The sequence below is a fragment of the Prionailurus bengalensis genome, chromosome B3, assembly GCF_016509475.1.
Source record: "Prionailurus bengalensis isolate Pbe53 chromosome B3, Fcat_Pben_1.1_paternal_pri, whole genome shotgun sequence".
NCBI classification, from domain to species: Eukaryota; Metazoa; Chordata; class Mammalia; order Carnivora; family Felidae; genus Prionailurus; species Prionailurus bengalensis.
In genome coordinates this window covers 146,352,714-146,374,029 of record NC_057355.1, presented here as the reverse complement: position 1 = coordinate 146,374,029, position 21,316 = coordinate 146,352,714, and the positions used below count along the sequence as shown (strand labels likewise).

The window sequence follows — 21,316 nt, the reverse complement described above, 5'->3', positions numbered from 1 at the left end:
CAGATACACAGGCTTCTCAGATTTTCTCACGGGCTTCGAACTGCCCGCTGGGAGCAGCCTGCCTAGGCGCCCGCTCCCCTGATCCTTCCTGCCGCCCTCGCGGACCCTCCTCCCATCAGCGCCTCTGACATCCGTGTGAGGCCACCAGGGACCCCTTGCCACCGTCTTTGCAGCGACTGCTCCTCTGATGCAACCCTGACCGACAGGAATCGGTTTTCACAGAGAAGCCCTTACTCCTCTCCCGGTTTTCTAAATTCAGAGGTTTTAGAATGAAATACATTTGAATCTCCTCTGACTAAAAACTGTCAGAAACAGAAACTTGGTCTCATGCTTTTTTATTCTTTAACACAGATAATACTAGTTGCCAGGTAATCTCTCTGATTTCCAAAATTTGGACTCCGAATTGTAACGTAAGTAAAAATCTAAAATATACAAAACTGAAGTTAGTTTTATCAAAATTAAATATTTTTCCTCACAGAAAATTAGAAAATGCCACACAGTTGTAAGAAACATGCAGCTCCCTGTTGCGGGGTTTGGGGTTCGTGGTTCTGCCTGTACCCCAGGTTTAAATCACTGTAACAAGATAGAACATACTAGCACATTCCGGAACCTTACATGTAAGATCGTCTATTTCTGTTTACCTTAATAAATTCAAAGCAAAATATAGCTCTTTTTCCAAATAAAGCTTTCTTTTAGAATGGTGTTATCCCAGAATCTTTAACACAGTGATTTCCTGTTTCTGGAAAAGACTAGACTTTCCAATCCTTCCCACCAGAACAGAAATACCACTCTCCAGCTACCACCCACAGAGAAGAGGAACCAGGATGGGGAAGACCTTTTGGATGCAGTGGGTGAAGACCATAATGCTCAGATACAGAGAAGTCAGTCTACAGCTGGAGCCTTTAATCCACCGCTCCGTGGTGGATCTGGTTCCTTCGGGAGGAACCGGGGCAGGCCCGCTGGCACACCTAGGCACTGAGAACAATTAGTTTGTGAAGCTGGTAGAGAAAGGTGTTCTTCCCTCGGCCGCTCTCCTGCTCAGCCTGCTCCATGACCAGCTTTGGATCCACCTGAGGGGACAGACAAAAGGACCGGTCAGACCTTTCTAGAAGACAGGCCTGCGAGACATCAAGGAAGTAAAACGAATCATCAAAAGGACACACACACATGCACGGACACGTAAGACAGCAGAAAGTAGTCTTTTGGTCTCCCGGCGTATTCCAGAACACCTCCCGTCTCTCACAGCACTCAATGCCGCGCGTCTGACGAGCCACTTTCATTAACCCAGTGACTTCACCCAAAGCTCCACACGCTCCTCCCCACGTACACACGAACTGCAGCCCCGCTATTGGCTTCTAAGTATGTACATTTTCTAAAGCACATCAACCTCAAAGTAAAATTCTGCTCTCAGATTAAGTGTCCCAACAGAGTCTGCAGGAGAGGTGGCCGGCACACCTCCTGTCCCCTCCTGTCAGGGAGCTGGCTCCAGGCCCGGTCCTGAGGGCTCCGAAGAGGGACACCGGTCGGTGCCCAGGGGAGGAAGAAAGTCTCGTGCCGACTGAGGACGGGAAGCACCACCTGCAGGGGCATCTCGTGGCTCACGTCACAGCAGGTTCATTCACAAAGACGCCCTTGGCTCTAGGAGTCAAGCTGCAAACCCCTCCCTTAGTTCCTTCCCCTCAAGTCCAATTTTATTTTATTTCATAAACATTATACACGTTCAAACTCAAGGTGCCCCGGATGGGCCCTGCCCTATTTCCCAACTGCTATGGACTGAACTGTGTGCCCCAAATCTCTAATGTTGAAGTTCAAATCCCCAGTGCAATGGTGTCTGGAGGTAGGGCTTTGGGGAAGTGAATGGGGTTCCATGAGGTCTCAAGGGCGAGGCCCCCACGACGGGATCAGAGCCCTTCTCAGAAGAGACTTAAGGGTGACGCTCTCCACCACGTGAGGACACAGGATAGGGGCACGGGCCTGCAAGCGAGGAAAAGGGTTCTCACCAGAACCCAGCTGTGCTGGTGCCCTGACCTCTGACTTCCGGCCTCCGGGAACTATGAGAAAATAAACGTCTGCTGTTTAAGCCACCCCGTGTGTGGCACGCTGTCAGCCCGAGCACACGGAGGCAACACCGATGCACCCTGACAGCTGATCCAGATGTTCTTCCCGGCTTTATCCCAAGTTACAGGACAGTCGGCCTGGGCATCACAGAGGGCACGCCATCCAGAGACCGCCGGTCTGCTCTGTGACACTACCCCAAAACTCAACAGAACCGTCCACATCGCCCGTTCCTTTCTACTCTCTCCGGACCCTCCACAGCCCCTGCTCTGGGCCCCTCACTCCCCCGAGCCCATCACTCCCGGGCAGGCGGCTCGCACGGCGCTCGATTTCTCACCCACCTGATTCCATTCGTATGGCTTTTCATGCCACGTGGGGACAATTCTCTGTCTTGGTTTCGACTGACAGAACAAACTACAATTTAAAGAAGAAATAAATCATCTTAATTATACTCAGTAACTGAAAACCAGAAAGTCAGTAACTAGGATTGAAACAAAGATTGAAATCCAGAATTATAACTACAATAAGTTTTTTAAAGGTCGAGATTTACATACTTACAACCAGCAGACATTTAAATCTACTGTACGTTCAAAACCAAGCACAAAATGGAGCAAAGCAGGGGTTAAGACCAACCCTCATTCTCCCCGTCCCTCACCCACGAGTGGAGGTGCCCAGTCACCACACATCACTGCGTCACAGGATGGAACAGGGTATTTTCTGTCCTCTACTCTAGACACCTGTGACAAGCCGGGAATGCCACCGGCTTAAAAAGGCAGAGAGCTAGAGACTTCTAGCAACGATAGAATAAAGAGGTCTGGAAATCTTCTTGCCACCTGAAACAACTATGAAATTTGACAAAATTGTCAAAAAAAAACCCACCCCAAACATCCAAAAGCTCTGGAAATTAACAAAAAGCAAACAAGCTGAGAAGCACCGATTCATGAGAAACTGCGGACTTCAGGTGAACTGTGGGGCCAGCTTCTCCCAGCCACCGCCCATGGCCCCCAGCAGCGCAGCCTAGGACCCAAGCGTTGCCAGGGACAGACTGGCCACGAGAACCAGCATCTCCACTGCCAGACTGAGCTTCCCTGATTTGGTGCAGGGGGTGAAAGACCCTCCTGTGTGGCAACACTGTCAGCATAAATTGTCCACCTGACAGGCAAGACGTAGAGAAAGCCCACAGCTCCGCTGGCCTTCGGTCACAGTCCTGCTGGGGGCCAGAGCAGACCAACAGACCACGTGGAAGCCCAAGAGGGAGAGCCTGGAGTGAGAGTACCAGAGGGCCAGACGCACACACACACCCCGGGGGGCGGCGGGGAGGCTGCACACACGTGCAGGCAAAGTCCATGGAGGCCCTGAGCCGGGCACGCAGCCCTGGGCCACTGGGAAGTGGCGCACGGGAAGGCCCTGGGAAAACATAAAAGCTGGGGAAGAGTTCAAAACCACCCGAACCGTGGATGCACCACCCAAACCACGCATACGTCTACCGGCAAAGGGCAGGAGCTTAAAGGCTTAGGTAACTAAGCACAACTTCTGACCCCTCGCTGGCTCAGCACTAAGCAGTGCAGACACAAGGACAACTCCTAGTAAGCCAGGCTGAAAAATAAAAAGGACAACGAACACAAAAACAAAAGAGAACCCAGGCATCAGTGGCCTCACGACACGGAGGGGAACGTATCCTACGGAAGCCTGCGGGATCAATACCCTATCCTGCTACCCTGCACCGTCTAAAATGACCAATTCTCAGCCAAAAACTGAGACATTTTGCCAGAAACAGGAAAGTGTGACCCATACTTAGGAAAAATGAGCAGCCAAAAGAAGGTGAGTGGGCCCAAACGTGGGTTTAGCACACAGGACCTCAAAGCAGCCACGCTAAGTACGTACGAAGGATTAAAGCAAACCACGTTTTAACAAATACGTGGAAATATGATGACAATGACTCAAAGAGAATTGCAACAAAAATCAAAAACAGAAAAACCCAAAAAGAAATTCTAGAGTTCAAAAGTACAAGAACTAAAATGGAAGATCCCTTACAGCAGACCCACACGTGCAGGTCTGAGATGTCAGGATAAAGAAGCAGGAAACTGAAGGACAAATCAATAGAAATTAACTACTCTGAAGAACAGAGAGAAAAAAGATTGAAAAACAAATGCCCAGAGACTCAGAGCGCAACAAGACAACACCAAGTGTACAGACACAGGTGAGACAGGAGCCCTAGGGAATGAGGGAAGGCATAGAAAAAAAAATATTTGAAGAAATTCCAAGATGCAAATAGATTATAAGTAAAAGGACAGAAAAGGATGTGCATGCAAACAGAAACCAGACTGGTAGAGTAGCTACATTAATATCTGACAGACTTTAAGACACAACTCTTGGGACACCTGAGTGGCTCAGTCCAACTCTTGATTTCAGCTCAGGTCACAATCCCAGGGTCGTGGGATCAAGCCCACAACAGGCTCTGCCCTGGGCATGCAGCCTGCTTGAGAGTCCCTCCCCACCCTCCCACCACCCCTCTCCTACTCGCAGACATGCACACATTCTCTCTCTCTTTAAAAGAAATTTTTTAAAAAAGAAGAAGACAACAACTCTTCCTAGAGAGAGAGATTTATTTCATAATGACAAAGGACTGGCACATTCTGAAAAGGCAACAATTACGAATCTATACATATCAAACAATATAGCCCCAAAAACATAAAAGAAAAGCTGACAGACTTGAGAGAAGAAATAATTCAATAATTCTAGAAATTTCAATACCCCACTTTGAATATTCATAGAACTAGTGAGAAAATCAGCAAGGACAGACACTTGATGGCTGCCACAACTCACCAGCTTGATCTAACCAACATCAACCGAGGGTTCCACCCCACAAGAGCAGGTACACATTCAAATTTTCAAGTGATCACGGAACACTTCCCAGGAAAGACTATATCTATGCTAAGCCATAAAACAAGTCTCAATAAATTTTAAAATATGGAAATCATTCATGGGGCACCTGGGTGGCTCAGTCGGTTAAGTGTCTAACTTCAGCTTAGGTCATGATCTCACAGTTCATGAGTTCAAGCCCCGCACTGGGCTCTGTGCTGACAGTTCAGAGTCTGGAACCTGCTTCAGATTCTGTGTCTCCCTCTCTCTCTGCCCCTCTCCCACTTACACTCTGTCTCTCTGAAAAATAAACATTAAAGTAATTTTTTTAAATATGGAAATCATTGAAAGTATGTATACTGCCTACACAGAAATCAACAATATAAGGAAAGTTGGAAAATATCCCCAAATATCTGAAAATTAATATACTTATAAACAATTACCCATTTGGTCAAGGAATACATCACAAGGAAAACGAGAGCATATTTTGAAAAGAGTGAAAATTAAAATAGATCAGAAAATATGGGATGCAGCTAAAACAGTGACAGAGGGAACATACAGCTTTAAATGCTTGTGACAGAAAAGAAAGGTCTCAAAACAATAATCAAAGGTTCTAGGTTGTACAACTAGAAAAAGAGCAAATTAAATCCAAAGTAATCAGAAGTAAAGGACTAATAATTTTAAGAGTGAACATCGACAAACAGGAAAAAACATTAACACTAGGAGGAAAAAAAATCAGTGAAATTGAAAAGACTGACAAAATTGGTAAACTTTAGCTGAGTTAACCAAGGGAAAAAAAAAAAAAAGGAGACACACATTATCAAAATCATAAACAAAAGAGGGGACACAACTATCAACTGTACAGAAAATAAAAGGATTATAAAAAGACTCTGAACAATTTTATGCCAACAAATAAGTCGATTTAAATGAACAAATTCCATGCGAAGATATTTACAAATGACATATCACATAAAAAGTTAGTATCCAAAATCTGTAAAGAACTTATCAAACTCAACACCCAAAAAACCAATAATCCAGGGAAGAAAAGGGCAAAAGACATGAATATAGACACTTTTCCAAAGAAGACATTCAGATGGCCAAGAGACACCTGACAAAACACTCAACATCACTCATCATCAGGGAAACACAAATCAAAACCACAATGAGATATCACCCCACACCAGTAAGGATGGCTAATATTAACAACTCAGGCAACAACAGATGTTGGGCAAAGATGCAGAGAAAGGGGAACCCTTCGGTACTGCTGGTGGGAATGCAAGCTGGTGCAGTCACTCTGGAAAACAGTATGGAGGTTCCTCAAAAAATTAAAAATAGTACTACCCTACAACCCAGCAATTGCGCTACTAGTTATTTACCCAAAGGATACAGGTGTGCTGTTTCAAAGGGGCACATGCACCCCCATCGACAATAGGCAAAGTACGGAAAGAGCCAAAATGTCCATGAACAGATGACTGGATAAAGAAGATGTGGTATATACATACAATGGAGTATTACTCAGCAATCAAAAAGAATGAAATCTTGCCATTTGCAACTACGTGGATGGAACTGGAAGGTATTAAGCTAAGTGAAATTAGTCAGAGAAAGACACATATCATAGGACTTCACTCATATGAGGACTTTAAGACACAGAACAGATGAACATAAGGGAAGGGAAGCAAAAATAATATAAAAACAGGGAGGGAGACAAAACAGAAGAGACTCTTAAATATAGAGAACTGAGGGTTGCTGGAGGGGAGGTAGCTGGGGGCATGGGCTAAATGGACAAGGGGCAATGAGGAGAACACTTGTGGGGTTGAGCACGGGGTGTTATATGTAGGGGATGACTCACTGTATTCTACTCCTAAAATCATTATTGTACTGTATGCTAACTTGGATATAAATTTTAAAAAATAAATAATAAATAAAAATAAAAATAAATGAACAAATTCCAGGGATGCCTGGGTGGCTCAGTCAGTTGAGCATCTGACTCTTGTTTCCAGCTCAGGTCATGACCTCATGGTTCATGAGATCAAGCCAAGCATCGGGCTCCGTGCTGAAGGTACAGGGCCTGGGGTTCTCTCTCTTCCTCTCTCTGCCCTCCCCTGCTTGCCATGCTCTCTCTCTCTCTCTCTCTCAAAAATAAACATTTTTTTAAATGAACAAATTCCTAAAAGACACAAATTACCAAAACTGACTTAAAAAAAATAGAAAAATCTGAATACACCTAAAATATAAGAAATTGAATTAGTAACTTAAAATTTCCCCACAAAGAAAACTCCACGCTCAGATGGCCTCATTGGAAAATTCTGTCAAATATTTAAGGAAGAAATAATACCAATCTCACACAAACACTCACAGACAAGAGCAGCAGGGAACACTTCCCAACACATTCTTAGGGTCCAGTTTTACCCTGACACCAAATCGAAGATATCACAAGTAACCTACAAAGAAACAACCCTCACGAACACAGGTGAGAAAATCCTTAATAAAAACATGTTGCAACCAATCTACGAATCTATGAGAAGGATTATATACCAAGTGGAATTCAAAACAGAAACGCAAGGCTGGCTTTAACATCCAAAAACCAATTAATACAATATACCATGTAAACTGAATGAAAAGAAAAAAAAAAGCCATGCTTACCTCATAGACAGAAAAAAATACCTGGGAAAATGCACCTCCTTTCCTAATAACAGCCCTCAGCCCACGAGGAACAGAAAGGATCTTGTTTAACCTGATAAAAGAGCCTTTATGAAAACCCGACAGCTAACATCACACATTAACAGTGGATGACTAAATGCCTTCTCCCTAAAACTGGACTAAGAAGACAAAGCTGTTTGCCTTACCACTTCCATTCAGCATTGCAATGGCCAATATAATAAAACAAGAAAAAAAATCGGAGCATAACAGGTCAGTAAGGAAGAAGACAATCTGTCTTTACTTGTAAATACAACCCTGTATGTGAGAGAGAAAACCTGAAGAATCTACAAAAACTACTATACTAATGGCTTTTACAGAGTCACAAAATAAAATCAATACGTAAAAATCAATTCTTCATTTTTAGCAAGGAACAACCCAAAAACAAAAGTAAAATGATTTCATTCACAATAGCAACCCAAACACTAAAACACTGGGGCGCCTGGGTGGCTCAGTCAGTGGAGCATCCAACTTCGGCTCAGGTCATGATCTCACAGTTTGTGGGTTCGAGCCCCACGTTGGGCACTGTGCTGACAGCTCGGAGCCTGGGGCCTGCTTCGGATTCTGTGTCTCCCTCTCTCTGCCCCTAACCCACTCACATTCTGTCTCTGTCTCTCTCAAAAATAAATAAAGCATTAAAAAAATTTTTTTAAACAAATGAATAAAATGTATATGGAAAAAAAACGATCTAGAATAGTTAAGCATAGGGGCACCTGAGTGGCTCAGTCAGCCGGGCAACCAACTTCACTCAGGTCATGATCTCACGGATCGTGAGTTCAAGCCCCGCCATCGGGCTCTGTGCTGACAGCTCAGAGCCTGGAGCCTGCTTCTGATTCTGTCTCCCTCTCTCTGCCCCTCCCTCACTCACGTTCTATCTCTCTCCTTCAAGAGTAAATAAACATTAAGAAAAAAATTTAGAACAGTAAGCATAATTCTGAAAAAACAAGAACAAAATAGGAAGACTAACGTTACCCAATTTCAAGCTTTGGCAATCAAGACGATGCCATATTGGCATATGACAGACATGAGCAAAAAGAAACAGGAAGTCCGGACACAAACCTTTACAACATTTGTGGCCAACTGATTTTTGACAGGTGCCAAGGCAATTCAGTAGGGAAAGTAGAGCTTTCCAGCCAATGTGGTTATAACGAACGGATGTTCAGCTATGACAAGATGAACTTAGACTCTTGCACCTCATACCATACTATACAAGTGTCATCTCAAAACAGACCCAAAACCTAAATACACCAAGTAAATATAAGAGAGGAAAATAGAGAACAGAACTTCTATGACTTTGGGCTTAGCAAAGATTTTTCAGATATAACAACACCAAAAGCATAATCCATTTTTTAAAAAAAAGATAAAGCAGACGTCATCAGAACTAAGAACTTGTATTTTTCAGAAGATGCCATTAAGAAAATGAAAAGACAGGGGCGCCTGGGTGGCTCAGTCGGTTGGGCAGCCGACTTCAGCTCAGGTCATGATCTCGCGGTCTGTGAGTTCGAGCCCCGCGTCGGGCTCTGTGCTGACAGCTCAGAGCCTGGAGCCTGTTTCAGATTCTGTGTCTCCCTCTCTCTGACCCTCCCCTATTCATGCTCTGTCTCTCTCTGTCTCAAAAATAAATAAATGTTAAAAAAAATTAAAAAAAAAAAAAAGAAAATGAAAAGACAAAATACCAGGAAAATATCTGCAAATTACATATCTGTGAAGAAACTTTCAGCTAAAATTTATAAAGAATTTCTGAAACTCACAAACAAGACAACTCGATTTAAAAACTGGGTAAAAGATTTGAACAGATATTTCACCAAAAAATATAAACCTGGTTAATGAGGATATGGACAAATGCTCTGTATTATTAGTCACTGAGGAGACACCAATCAGAACCACAACGAGCTACCACCATACCCCCACCGGACTGTCGACCATAAAGAAGTATCCGGACAGTGCCGAGCGCTGGCGAGGACGTGGAGAAACTGCAACATGCGCTGCTGGCGGGAACATAACACACTAGTCACTGTGGAAAACCATCTGGCCGGTCCTTAAAAAGTTAACACAGACTCACCACACAGCGTACCGACGGCACTCCTAGACATCTACCCGAGAGCTGAAGATAAGTGTTCACCTGAAGACTTTACACGACCCTTTGCGGCCGCGCTGTTCAACAGAGCCCAATACTGGGAACAATCCACGCATCTCACCCGCTGCTGAACGCAGAGTGTGGCGCATACACAATGGAGCGTCACCCAGCAACAGAAAAGAACAAACGTGTTATGACACGGATGAATCGCAAACCTGTTATGCTAAGCGAAGAAAGCCAGATTAAAAAGGAAAAAAAAACCCGATTCCAAGTACATAAGGTTTTCAGAGACCGAGCGCAGATCAGTGGCGGCCAAGGGTGGGAACAGACATGCTTTACAGATGGGCAAAAAACAACTTATGTTTTTTAAAACAGCTGTGTTGAGATATAATTTATTTACTACAGAATTCATCAATTTTAAGTCTGTAATTCCATAATCTTAGTAAATTTACAGAGCTGTGCAACAATCACCCTAATTCAGTTTAAAAATTTTTTTTTAATATTTATTTGTTTTTGAGAGCGCAAGCAGGGGAGGGGCAGAGAGACGGGGAGACACAGAATCCGAAGCAGGCTCCAGGCTCTGAGCTGTCAGCATAGAGCCCCACACAGGGCTCGAACCTGTGAAGTATGAGACCATCACCTGAGCCGAGGTCGGACACTTAACCGACTGAGCCGCTCAGGCGCCCCCACCCCAATCCAGTTTTAAACTGTTTACGAGTGAACTTCCGGGGAGGACAGAAATGCTGTACCACTGAGCCGTGGGGAGGCTGGCACAACTGTACGAATGCGCTCCGATCATTGGACTGCCGGTCAGGACGAGGTCACCCTTGCCAACAGTGGCTGTGAGGTAACAGGGACACCAGGCACTGGACCTTCCTTGCCCGAAGCAGTGTCCTGTGGAGGGCAAGCAGCATCTGGCATCGTGGTGACATTCCGCACCTTCCCGTGTACATTCTAGGGGGATTTCTTTTGGTTTCAGGAGCACTTTTCACGTTTTCTAGAATCGTTTCTGATCTGGGCGTCGCTCCCCTGGGCAAATACCCCGAGACGGCCCACGCACCTTATGTATGTTCAACCTCAGCACGAAGTTCACAGAAAAACACAGTTACGTAAAAAACGAAGAGCGCCAACTAAAGCGAGCCTTTCTCCCGACAGCTGGGACAGCTTTGCATATTCAACACCTTTTCTAAGGCGGACAACTTACCCTAGAAGTTTCTGACGAGCGCTGTCCTGTAACTGTGCGATTCTTTCTGGCCCAAGAAACTTCGATCCATTGGGTCCATCGCACACTAGCTTGTTAATAGCAGCCCTGAGAATATTGATCTGTAAATAAATGGTAACACCAACAGTCATGTGGTTCTGTAACTGAATTCCGTTCCACATTTAAATACTTCATTAGCCTTCAGAGTTCATACTCTTATTACTATCATCAATACAGTTTCTGGAACAAACTATTAAAACAACACAAATAACATCAATCACCACTATTGTAGTTTAAGGAACAGTAACAAAAGAAAACACTGAAAATCAGCAAGAAAGGTTCTGACGTTTCAGTCTAATCACACCTCTTACACCCCTCCTCTTCTGCTTGGATGCACATCACCGAGTCCAGTCCACCCTCACAGGCGGGTCTGGGGGCAGATGACGCTCCACTTCCTGGAGGCAGGGATCCACAGACCCTGTTGGGAATCCTCCGGTACAAAGACCTGTCTCTTCTCCCGCATTCGTTTATTCCACCGTTCCTTTATGACCTTACGGACACGCAAATGATCATCTTACCTTCCTGGGTTATAACCCAGTACTGCTTTGTTCATTTTGCCGCCCAAACCGCGGCAGCTTTGGCCAGTGGGCTCTCTCGGTTGGCCCTGCGGCCCCTCGACGTGCCCTGTCCTCTAGCTCCGAGCACTTGTCTACTTCCTGGCGCTACAGGAAGCCCCACACCTCACCCTCTGTTTTCCCTGCTCCAGCCCCAGGAGAGCCGTTTCTCCAAGAAGCCCGCTTCCTTCTCCCGGGAAATCCTGTCAGAAACCAGAGTCTGGGCATACGGTGTGCTGGTGGCTTTGGGGGTGTCACAGCCTCTAGGCCTTCACAGGGCGGGCGGTCGGCACATGCGTGTGTACAGAGCCGCACGGACGCACGCGCACACGTGCGCACTGGTGCATGGAGAGGTTGCACGTGCTCATACTGATGAGCGTCTGGGTCATCCCGTATACCAGGTCCGTTCCAGCCTTCCCTGCTCGTCTGGAACTCCTGTCCGGTGAGAAACCCAGCTCGCACATCCATGTACCGGCCGCTCAGCCTCAGTACCGTGTAAAACACCTCCAGAGTGAAGCAGCTGGACTGAGAGCGGTGTTTATGTGCTGCAGCCTGACTGTTTTCAGTCAAAACACTGTCTTCCAAAGCTCCTTTTCTCAACGCAATTACCCAAAATCTGTGTGTGTGTGTGTGTGTGTGTGTGTGTGTTTCAATCACACACCTTAGTTCCCCTCCTTCGTGAGGGGCAGCCTGTGTGTGGGTTGACAAGCACATGGGGTCACACATCCACCAGCTGAACACCCCCGAGAGCAGCCCTTCTGCTCTGGAGTGACCACCAATCCGCTCTGTCCTTTAGTTTATCCTTCCCCAGAATGTCACGTGAATGGACTCTTAAAATAGTAGCCCGCGAGTCCTGGCTTCTCCTACTTAGAAACACGCATTTAAGACGGATCCATGGGGTGCCTGGAGGGCTCATCATCTCACAGTTGGTGGGTTCGAGCCCCGCGTCGGGCTCTGTGCTGATAGTTCGGAGCCTGGAGCCTGCTTCGGATTCTGTGTCTCCCTCTCTCTCTGCCCCCGCCCCCGCTCTCTCTCTCAAAAATAAACATTAAAAGAAGTTTTAAGAGAGACTTGTTTGTGTCGTTGCATGAATCAACCACTCATTCCTCTGAAGTGCTGAAGAGCATCCCATCCCACGGCCATCCCACACTCCCCCCGTTGAAAGACATCTTGGCTGCTTCCAACTTTCAGCAATTATAAACGATGAGCGACGCAATCGACATTCCCAAATGGATTCTCTGTGGATGTGAGTCTTCAAATCTCTTAGAGAAAACACTTTGAGGTGGGACTGTCGGGTCTCACGGTGGACGTGTGCTCTGTCTTCTAAAGCTCTACCTCCTTTCTGCGTCCCCAGAGTCCCTGCTGCTTCACATCCTCGCCAGCACTGTTGTCAGTTTTTTGGATTTCAGCCATTCTAACGGGCACGTGGACGTACGTCATGGTCCTAACTCGCATTTCCTTGTGACTAGGACGCTGCTGTCCATGTTTTCGCTTACTTACGTTTTTAATGACTGGCTTGCGTATTATGATAAAAGTCCTTTATCACATACATGATCTGCAAGCATTTGCTCCTCGTGAACGGCCCATCTCTTCATCCTCTTAGCTGGGTCTCTGGCACAGCGGGTTTTAATTTTGACAAAGTTCAGCTTCTCCTTTCTTCTTTCACAGACTGTACTTTAGGTGTTGCATCCAGAAACTCCCTGCCAAATCCAAGGCCATCCAGATTTTCTCCTATATTTACTTCTTGAAGTTTTATATTTTACAATTAGGACTATTAAGGAGTATCTTTAAGTCCCAAAACACCTTAGAGTGAAAGTTAAGTCAATAAAATGAAAACACCGACAACTGTAACCACGGCACCCTGGGGGATAAAGGCGGGCTCGGCGCAGGTCACCATAGCGCCTGCCTTCTTCCTCCACCCCCTTCTACGCAGTTACGCCGACCTCACCTAGTTCGTGCAACTTCTGAGAAGAAAAAGGGCCACGTACTTTACAGCAGCGCCGTTCAAACTACCTGTGGTGGAGGACCAGCTTTCTCACTTTGCAAAATGCACCAAAACTGAATTACTAGAACAAACTATAAAAAACACAAGCATATAAAACCTAAGCCCACATTTCTCATGATCAGATTCAAAAGCCATAAAATTACTTTGTCAGCCTGCTCCCTAAGTTTCTAAGTGCTTAACCTTGCCCGCTACATTTATCGCGTCCTGGCCCCGCACAGACACACGCGGCCGCACCGCTACGCGCTCAGCAGGCCGTCCACCCTTGTCGAGAGGATGAAGCCGAGAGCAGGATTCCGCTTCCTCGCTTCCCACCGCGGACCAGCAAGGATGTGCAGCTAGTCCGGACCCGGAGGGAGGCATGGACAGAGATCCCCAGCAGTCCTACTGGCTTGGTGTTTACTCCCACTGCCCAGAAAAGCCTCCTGTGCCCAGAGATCCCACAGGAGAAATTCAGAGAGCACCGTCTCTATTGGGAAGCTACTTTCTACAGAAAAGGGAAGTAAAATAGGCAGGTTAAGGGACAGCAAGCACCTCTGGGGCCAGAGACGTAGGTGTGTATTTAAAGGTCCATGTCAGGGGCGCCTGGGTGGTTCAGTCAGTTAAGCGTCTGACTTCGGCTCAGGTCATGATCTCACGGTTTGTGGGTTCGAGCCCCGTGTCGGGCTCTGTGCTGACAGCTCAGAGCCTGGAGCCTGTTTTGGATTCTGTGTCTCCCTCTCTCTCTGCCCCTCCCCCACTCACGCTCATTTTTAATGTTTTAATAAACATTAAAAAAAAGAAAAAAAATTTTTAAAAAGTAAATAAATAAATAAAGGTCCGTGTCAGACACTGCGCTGTTAAATGGGTGTACAAACCAACCGAGAAAGAGAGAGAGAGGGAGAGGGAGAGAGAGGGGGGGGGGGCAACTACTACAGTGCTGATAAGTCAGTCTTACCTCTATGATATCCTCCACGTTGAACTGAACATCAAATGCGAGCTCAATGTCATGCTCTGGCAGGATAGGGGCCCCCGTGGTTGGATTCCACCCCAAACCACAAAGGACTCCAGTATAGTTTTTTCCATCCCGATCAACCCTAAATGAAAAGTTTTTAGAAGAGTTAGTATTTTGAAACTGTTAACTCATTGTTTCAACGTTAAAGGAACTGGCCAATAAAATCATTGTTCTGCCAGACCTCGTACAGCAACAAATTTTGTTTATTTTTGGATTTTCTCTTCCGGTGTTTACATCAGAAACAACAGAGGCTATGTAGTTATAAGGACGGTAAATGTGTTTATCAGTCCGTTATTTAGGTTTCTATTTCTCACTGCAGCACAGAACATAAAGACTATTTTATCACATTCAGTCTTTTCCCTCCTTCGAGTTCTTCCCATGGGTTAAATTCTTATTAGTGAGGTTTCCACAGAATATTTATGGCTTGTGAAACAAGTCTAGCACTTAGAAGCTTACAAGATGTTATGTCCCACCTTCCTACCCTGAAACAGCTGTACACACAACACAGAGCGTTACATCCTCCTTTAACCAAAACCTGCCCCCTCCCTCCAGCACCGCGCCCTGTCACTTCCATGTTCAACACATCCTTAAACCTGGTGACCCCTCCATCTCAGCTGCCACCAGCCTGGTCCAAGCCATCGCCACTTGGCACCCAGACTCATGTGATCCCTTTCTGACCCATCTTCCCCACACCTACTCCTGCTTCTTCCAGTCTGGCTCCCACGCAGCAGAGAGTGTTAGTTTTTCAAAACAGACCCAGGATTTTTTTGTTTTCTCTTCACATCATTATAACAAAAACAAACCCAGTCTTAAGGGTGGTTTCCTGTGCCATTTTGAGAAAAACCAGAGCCTGCTGCAAGCCACGCAGCATCCAGTGCCCGCTTTGCTCCCCCGGGTCATCTCAAACCCACGTTCTCCCTCCAGCCCTGTGCCAGGCTCCAGCTCCCCCGGCTTCCCTACAGGCCTCTCTGCCAGGCTCCTCCCGTGGAGACCCTTCCTCTGCCCGCAGGCTCCTTCTTTCACCCCAGATGTTAGATTAAATGACAGGACCACAGCCCAGAACAGGCTCGACAATATAAAATGAACAGATATTGGGGTGCCTGGGTGGCTCAGTTGGTTAAGCACTGGACCTCAGCTCAGGCCATGATCTCGTGGTTTTGTGAGTTCGAGCCCCACGTGGGGATCTGTGCTGACAGCTCAGAGCCTGGAGCCTGCTTCAGATTCTGTGTCTCCCTCTCTCTCTGCCCCTTCTCGGCTTGTGCTCTGTATGTGTCTCTCCCTCACAAAAATAAATAAAAACATTTAAAAATTTTAAAAAATGAAATACCTTTTCCCATAATTTATATCAATAAAGTTTTGTGTTTTTTTAATATCAGTTTTTTTTAATGTTTATTTATTTTTGAGACAGAGCATGAACGGGGGAGGGGCAGAGAGAGAGGGAGACACAGAATTGGAAGCAGGCTCCAGGCTCTGAGCCATCAGCACAGATCCCGACGCGGGGCTCGAACTCACGGACCGCGAGATTGTGACCTGAGCCAAAGTCGGACGCCTAACGGACTGAGCCCCCCAGGCGCCCCAAGTTTTGTTTTTTTTAATCAACAACGTTTTGATGAAAATAATCTAGGCAAAAAAAAGTGCTTTTTTCTTAGTCCTAAAGATATACATACACACACAACAGACTTCTTTTTCACTTCAATGAAAATGAAAGAGAATCCCACTTCAAGTGAAATCAAAGACCCAGAATTCAGACTGGTAAATATGGTGCTGGGCATTTGCTATACAAAATGATTGCTGAAGTGTTCCTTTATAAACACTATGCTCCCCACGTTTTTAATAGAATATCATTTACTATTATTTCAGTTTATACAAAACTTTTCCAGAACACAGATAACAGCCCAGGTCACCAACAGTACGACTAACAGCTGCTCATCAGTGGCCCTCACATGTGGTAACACATGCTCATCACCATGGACGGTCCCTAGATATTCAGCCTGGAACTGACCCGCACCTGCTCATCTGCTCTACACCTGAAATCAATAAAGGTAATTAAAACACCGGCTTTCGTTCTTTTCTGAGGATCCTAAAAACTTATGGGACCCTAAGACACAGTAATCAGGACCACAGAAATATTTTTACTTCCTTTATAACCACATTTAAACTCAGACCGACAACAGCAAAAGTCACGACAGGATCCAAGCAAGCGGGCTCGGTGCAGACACAGCAAGGACATGCCATACGAGCAAACCGTTCGGAGACAGCTTACATAAAGGAGCTCACGTTTATGGGAGCTGACGACTGCTATGCTTGTTAGAACCAACTTCTCCAGACAATGACGTTTAAAGTAAATACAACAGAAGAGGAGCCTGTCCTGCAAGCTCATACTTTACAGCTGTCTACACGAGCCAAAGAAGGAAACGTAGTTCCTCTAGTCAGTCTGAAGCCTCCATATAAAAACGTTCCCTTAAATATTCTGCAACATGCACCGTAGTAATCTGCAAAGTACTATCCACCCTTAAACACAGGTTTGAACTAAGCAACTCCAATTATATGCGGATTCTTTTCAATGAATACACTGGAAAATTTGGGGGGCATCTGTTGAAAAGAACATTTTTCTCTAGCTTCCCCGATTGCGCGAATACAGTACGTAAACACATAGAACACACAAAGCGTGTGCACCTACCCCAGGTCAACAGTAGGCTGTGTTGTTTGAGGGACAACTGTGTTTGTTCAAAGTGTACTGAGATTTCCAAATCCTGCCAAGGCCACTCCCCGGGGAAGGACCTTCCGCCTCCTTCGGCTTCCCCGCGATGCTGCCAGGAGCCGCCAGGGCAGGACGGACATCCCTCACGGCAGCTACCGTCTCCGGGCACCGTGCTGCACCCGTGAGCTCACCACTGCCCTTCTTTACAGATGGGGACGCGTCAGAAGCTGGAGGGGCACCTGGCATGCCCTGGGGTGGGCAGCAGGGGGCATGCCAGCCAGGGAGCCCAGGTCTACCTGCCGCCAAGCCTTCCCGCCAGACCCAACAGCACCCCCTCCCGCTCTACATTCCCGTCACCTCACGCTTCCAATACTTAAAGACACCTTTGGGGCACCTGGGTGGCTCAGTCGGTTAAGTGTCCGACTTCAGCTCAGGTCATGATCTTATACTCGGTGAGTTCAAGCCCCGCGTCGGGCTCTGTGCTGACAGCTCGGAGCCTGGAGCCTGCTTCGGATTCTGTGACTCCTTCTCTCTCTGCCCCTCCGCCTCTCACTCTGTCTCTCTTTCAAAAATAAATAAACATAAAAAAAAAATTAAAAAAAAAAAAAGACACCTTTGCTGTATTCCCCAATTTTCTCCAGCTTTTTAAAAACAGAGATAGATCAAGATGTTTTAAATTACAAAAACGGTCCACGACTACACTGAACAATTCAGACGACACGTCGGCATACAGAAGGCGGCATGCCATACAGAGAGGTCAGGAGCGCGCATCTTATGTGCTGTTTTCATGGTGCAAAGCGGACGTTTTCCAGTGAGAAGTGGGGTCTTGGATCCCAGGCCTCAGGTCTGAGTGGGACAGTGGCCGGAGCAAATCTCACCATGGAACGCTTCGGAGGTCGCTCATCAAAGGGGACACGGCTTCCACTCAGCTCTGTCAGGACGCTGGCCATGGGCACCCAACCACCAGGCCGCGAGGAAGCCCCGACGAGCCCTTGCAGACGCCACCCGCGGAGGCCCTGGCGAGCAGAAGCCGAGGCCCCGGGCCACCAGCCACGTGAGCAGAAGGGCGGACGCAGGGTTTCCACGGGAGCCGTCGGGCCTCCTGCTGAAGACCCGCTCACCGCAGGGCTGTCCCTGGCGGCCGCTGAATCCCTGCCACAGCAACCAGACGGCTGATGGCTGATCTGTCACGCGGCCAGTCAGTGGAACAAACAGTGAGAGAGTGAAAGTTCCCTTTTAATCCACTGCCGTCATCCATTAACGGGTTTGCCTGGCGGGGCTTTCTGTTGTTTTGCAAGAGTTCTCCTCCCCCGGCCCCCGCAGCACCCCTGCCCCATGGAGCCCTCCCCACCGCCCCCTGCCCAGCCGTGAGGACTCCGGCGGGAGGTGAGGGCGGCCAGCAGAAAGCGCTCCTGGAGACGCTGGGCTCGCCACCGGCGCAGGGGACAACGCTCCAGCAGGCTCTCCACGCGGAAGCACCCGGGGCGGGGGCGGGGGCGGCAGGGAAGGCGAAGCCCACCCGGGGGCAGGTGCGCCAAAGGGCGACCGGAGGCAGAGGCGCCAGGGGAGCCAGCACCGCCAGGGCTCGGTCACCGGGCTCGCAGAGGGGTCGTGAGTTGCAGCTGGTCAGCGGCCACCAGGCGCGGGAGAGGGGACCACGGCCCTCCCTTTTCTCCACCCAGTGTGAGAATAAAGTCCTTCCTTATCCTCTCCGAAGGGACCTTTTGCTCCCTCGCCTCCCGCCACCACGGACGCCATGTTGGAGATGGCAGACCTTCCCCGTGGTCCCCGGGTGGCCGCCAGCGTCGACAGGACGGCGCGGACCCCGCACCGAGGGCCGCTGGGGCCGGGGCGCCCGGTGCGGGGGGAAGGCAGAGTGCGCCCATGTCAACTATCGCAGGAGCTTGGTCTAGTAAGAGGCAAGGACAGTGCAGTGTCCGGGTATTCCCGGAGCCGTGCCCCTGCTCCCACACGGTGGCGCCCTTCCTTGTTAGACAAGGACACGTGCTGCAGTTTTTACAGGTCTGTCCGCCCCGCGGAGGACTCAGAAGACACCCCATTCATCAAGATATTTATCAGCTCATTATGGCAAAATTAGAGAGAGGCCCAATTCCAACATTTAAAGGCATATTAAATCCTTTGGGGACAAGAGCAGGTTGGGAACGAATACATATGTGAATAGAGTAGAGCAGTGTTTATAAAAGCCATTTGACGTCCACTCTGCAATTTCTAAAACGGGTAATTACAAAGACGTCATAACATGAAAATGCCTGTATCTGTGGAAAAGGCCGCAGCACGACAAACACCTAAAAACAAAAAATATATATAACACTGAAAATAAATACGCTAAACATTTAAAAATGATGATGTTACTTTTGTCCCATTCAGCTTTTCCCAGATTTTTCTAAGGAACGCACGCTTTCAGTGGGAAACAAGACCCTACTCAGCTGTCGTCTACATTGCAACAAGCACCATCTGAGACCGCACCGGCAGACCGAGCAGGTGCATGGAGAGAGGGCCGAGCAAGCGGCAGGGTCGGGTGGTCCCGGGGGGGCGTGCGGCCTTCCCAGAGACCAGACCCCGTTTCTCCGCAGCCGCCGCCCTCTGCAGACGCCCACGAGTGCTTCCCCGGCAACACCCCGACTCTCAAGTGAAAAGCTCACGCGGCGGCTGTCCCCACGTAAGGGTGCCCCGAGGTCTCCGCCCAGCTCACCGTCCTCTCCGCTACAGCCTCCAGGAGAAATCACTGTTTGGTCGAGGCATCAAAAAGAGCTATACCAGTAGGACACAGCAGTGCACCTCCTCCCCCATGGTCACCAGCCCCGGGGTCGGGGGGGGGGGGCGGCGCAGGGACCAGGCGTCCCATGGACAGCCAGCCAGGAGCCTGAGAGCAGAGTCACACCTCGGCCCCTCTCCAACAGGACGCCCGCCCCGAGCCCGCTCCCAGCTCCTCCTGTCCCTCCTCCAACCCCTCTCTCACTCAAGCCCCGCGGGACTGGAGCTCTCCCCGAGCCCACTGCAGGCGTGTCCCCGCGGCAACCGCTCCCATCGCGCCCAGGCAGGCGCGGCCGGGGTTCTGGGTCTCCTCTCCAGGGGAGGGGGCGCAGGGGTGCGCTCGCCCACCCGGGTCCTCGCTCGCGAAGCCCGGACGAAAGGACGACGAGCCCCGCACCTCAGCTCCATCGCGGGTGCAAAGAGCACACTGAGGAGAGCCGGGAGGCCGGGGATGTGGGGCATCAGAGAGGTCTCTCTCAGCAGCATGGTGGACCCTGCGGGACAGGCAACAAAGGCAGCGTCAGGGGCGAGAGTCGCTCTGCAGGACCCCGCGCCCTCCTGGCACACCCCTCGTCCCGTGTCCCCCGCTCCGCGGAGTCCACTCCATGGATGCGCCCCACGGCACCCCACAGCGGACGCCATCAGACCTGCCGGGGACTTCTGTCTGCCTGCTCTCCTCTCCTCTCCCCTCCTTCCTTCTCGCTGGGCCATCGGCTTTGTCCCAGGGCCAAGCCCTGTTCTACTCTGGGGACAAGCATGATGTAACGAATGACCGACCCATCAAGAAACCGACACCCGCGCCCTCGTATAAAAGGAAAGGTGATGCTCTATCTCTTAGCCTCGCAGCAGCTGGCGCGCTCAGAAAATGGCCTCCAACTGTGGCACAAATACACGCGTTCGCTGTCATCATGGGACAAACCACTCCTGGCAACAGAGTGGCGGAGGGAGAAGAGCACGCGGCAAGTGAACACAGCCCCGCTCACCGGTGGCGTTGACTGACAGGGAAGCCGCAACCAGCATCCTCTGGTAGAGGTCCTCAGGGGCGTCGCTGATGATGACAGAGTTGATGCTTTCCTTCTCGATCCAAACACACCTGAAAGGGGCGTCGGCAGGAGACAGAGGCTGAGCCACCCACCGGGCAGCGTGCTCCGTCCAACCCACAGCTGGCACGACAGACACAGGCAAGCGCGTGAGCGCAACGCTCAACAGGTGCAAGCCTCCTAACGTCCCAGCGTTCCTTGGCGCCTCCTCTTCTCGCCCGGGACCGCCGGCTCCCACCCTCGTCTCTCGCAGGCCTCGGCCTCGAGCGACACCCGCGTGCCGACAAGGCCCAGATCA

General features: G+C 48.8%; 1 protein-coding gene across 1 annotated transcript in view; it reads right to left on the bottom strand.

Annotated features, from left to right (window-relative positions):
* Positions 1-319: 319 nt before the first annotated feature.
* Positions 320-21,316, bottom strand: part of TDRD9 (tudor domain containing 9) — a 118,260-nt gene continuing 97,263 nt past the window's right edge. Inside the window, exons 31-36 of the mRNA XM_043554410.1 lie at positions 20,962-21,071; positions 20,376-20,472; positions 14,446-14,584; positions 10,896-11,014; positions 2,397-2,469; positions 320-1,070 (exon numbers count right to left, since the gene is read on the bottom strand). Of these exons, the coding sequence (XP_043410345.1) occupies positions 969-1,070; positions 2,397-2,469; positions 10,896-11,014; positions 14,446-14,584; positions 20,376-20,472; positions 20,962-21,071 (640 nt within the window). The 3' untranslated portion in view covers positions 320-968. The remainder of the gene's footprint in view (positions 1,071-2,396; positions 2,470-10,895; positions 11,015-14,445; positions 14,585-20,375; positions 20,473-20,961; positions 21,072-21,316) is intronic.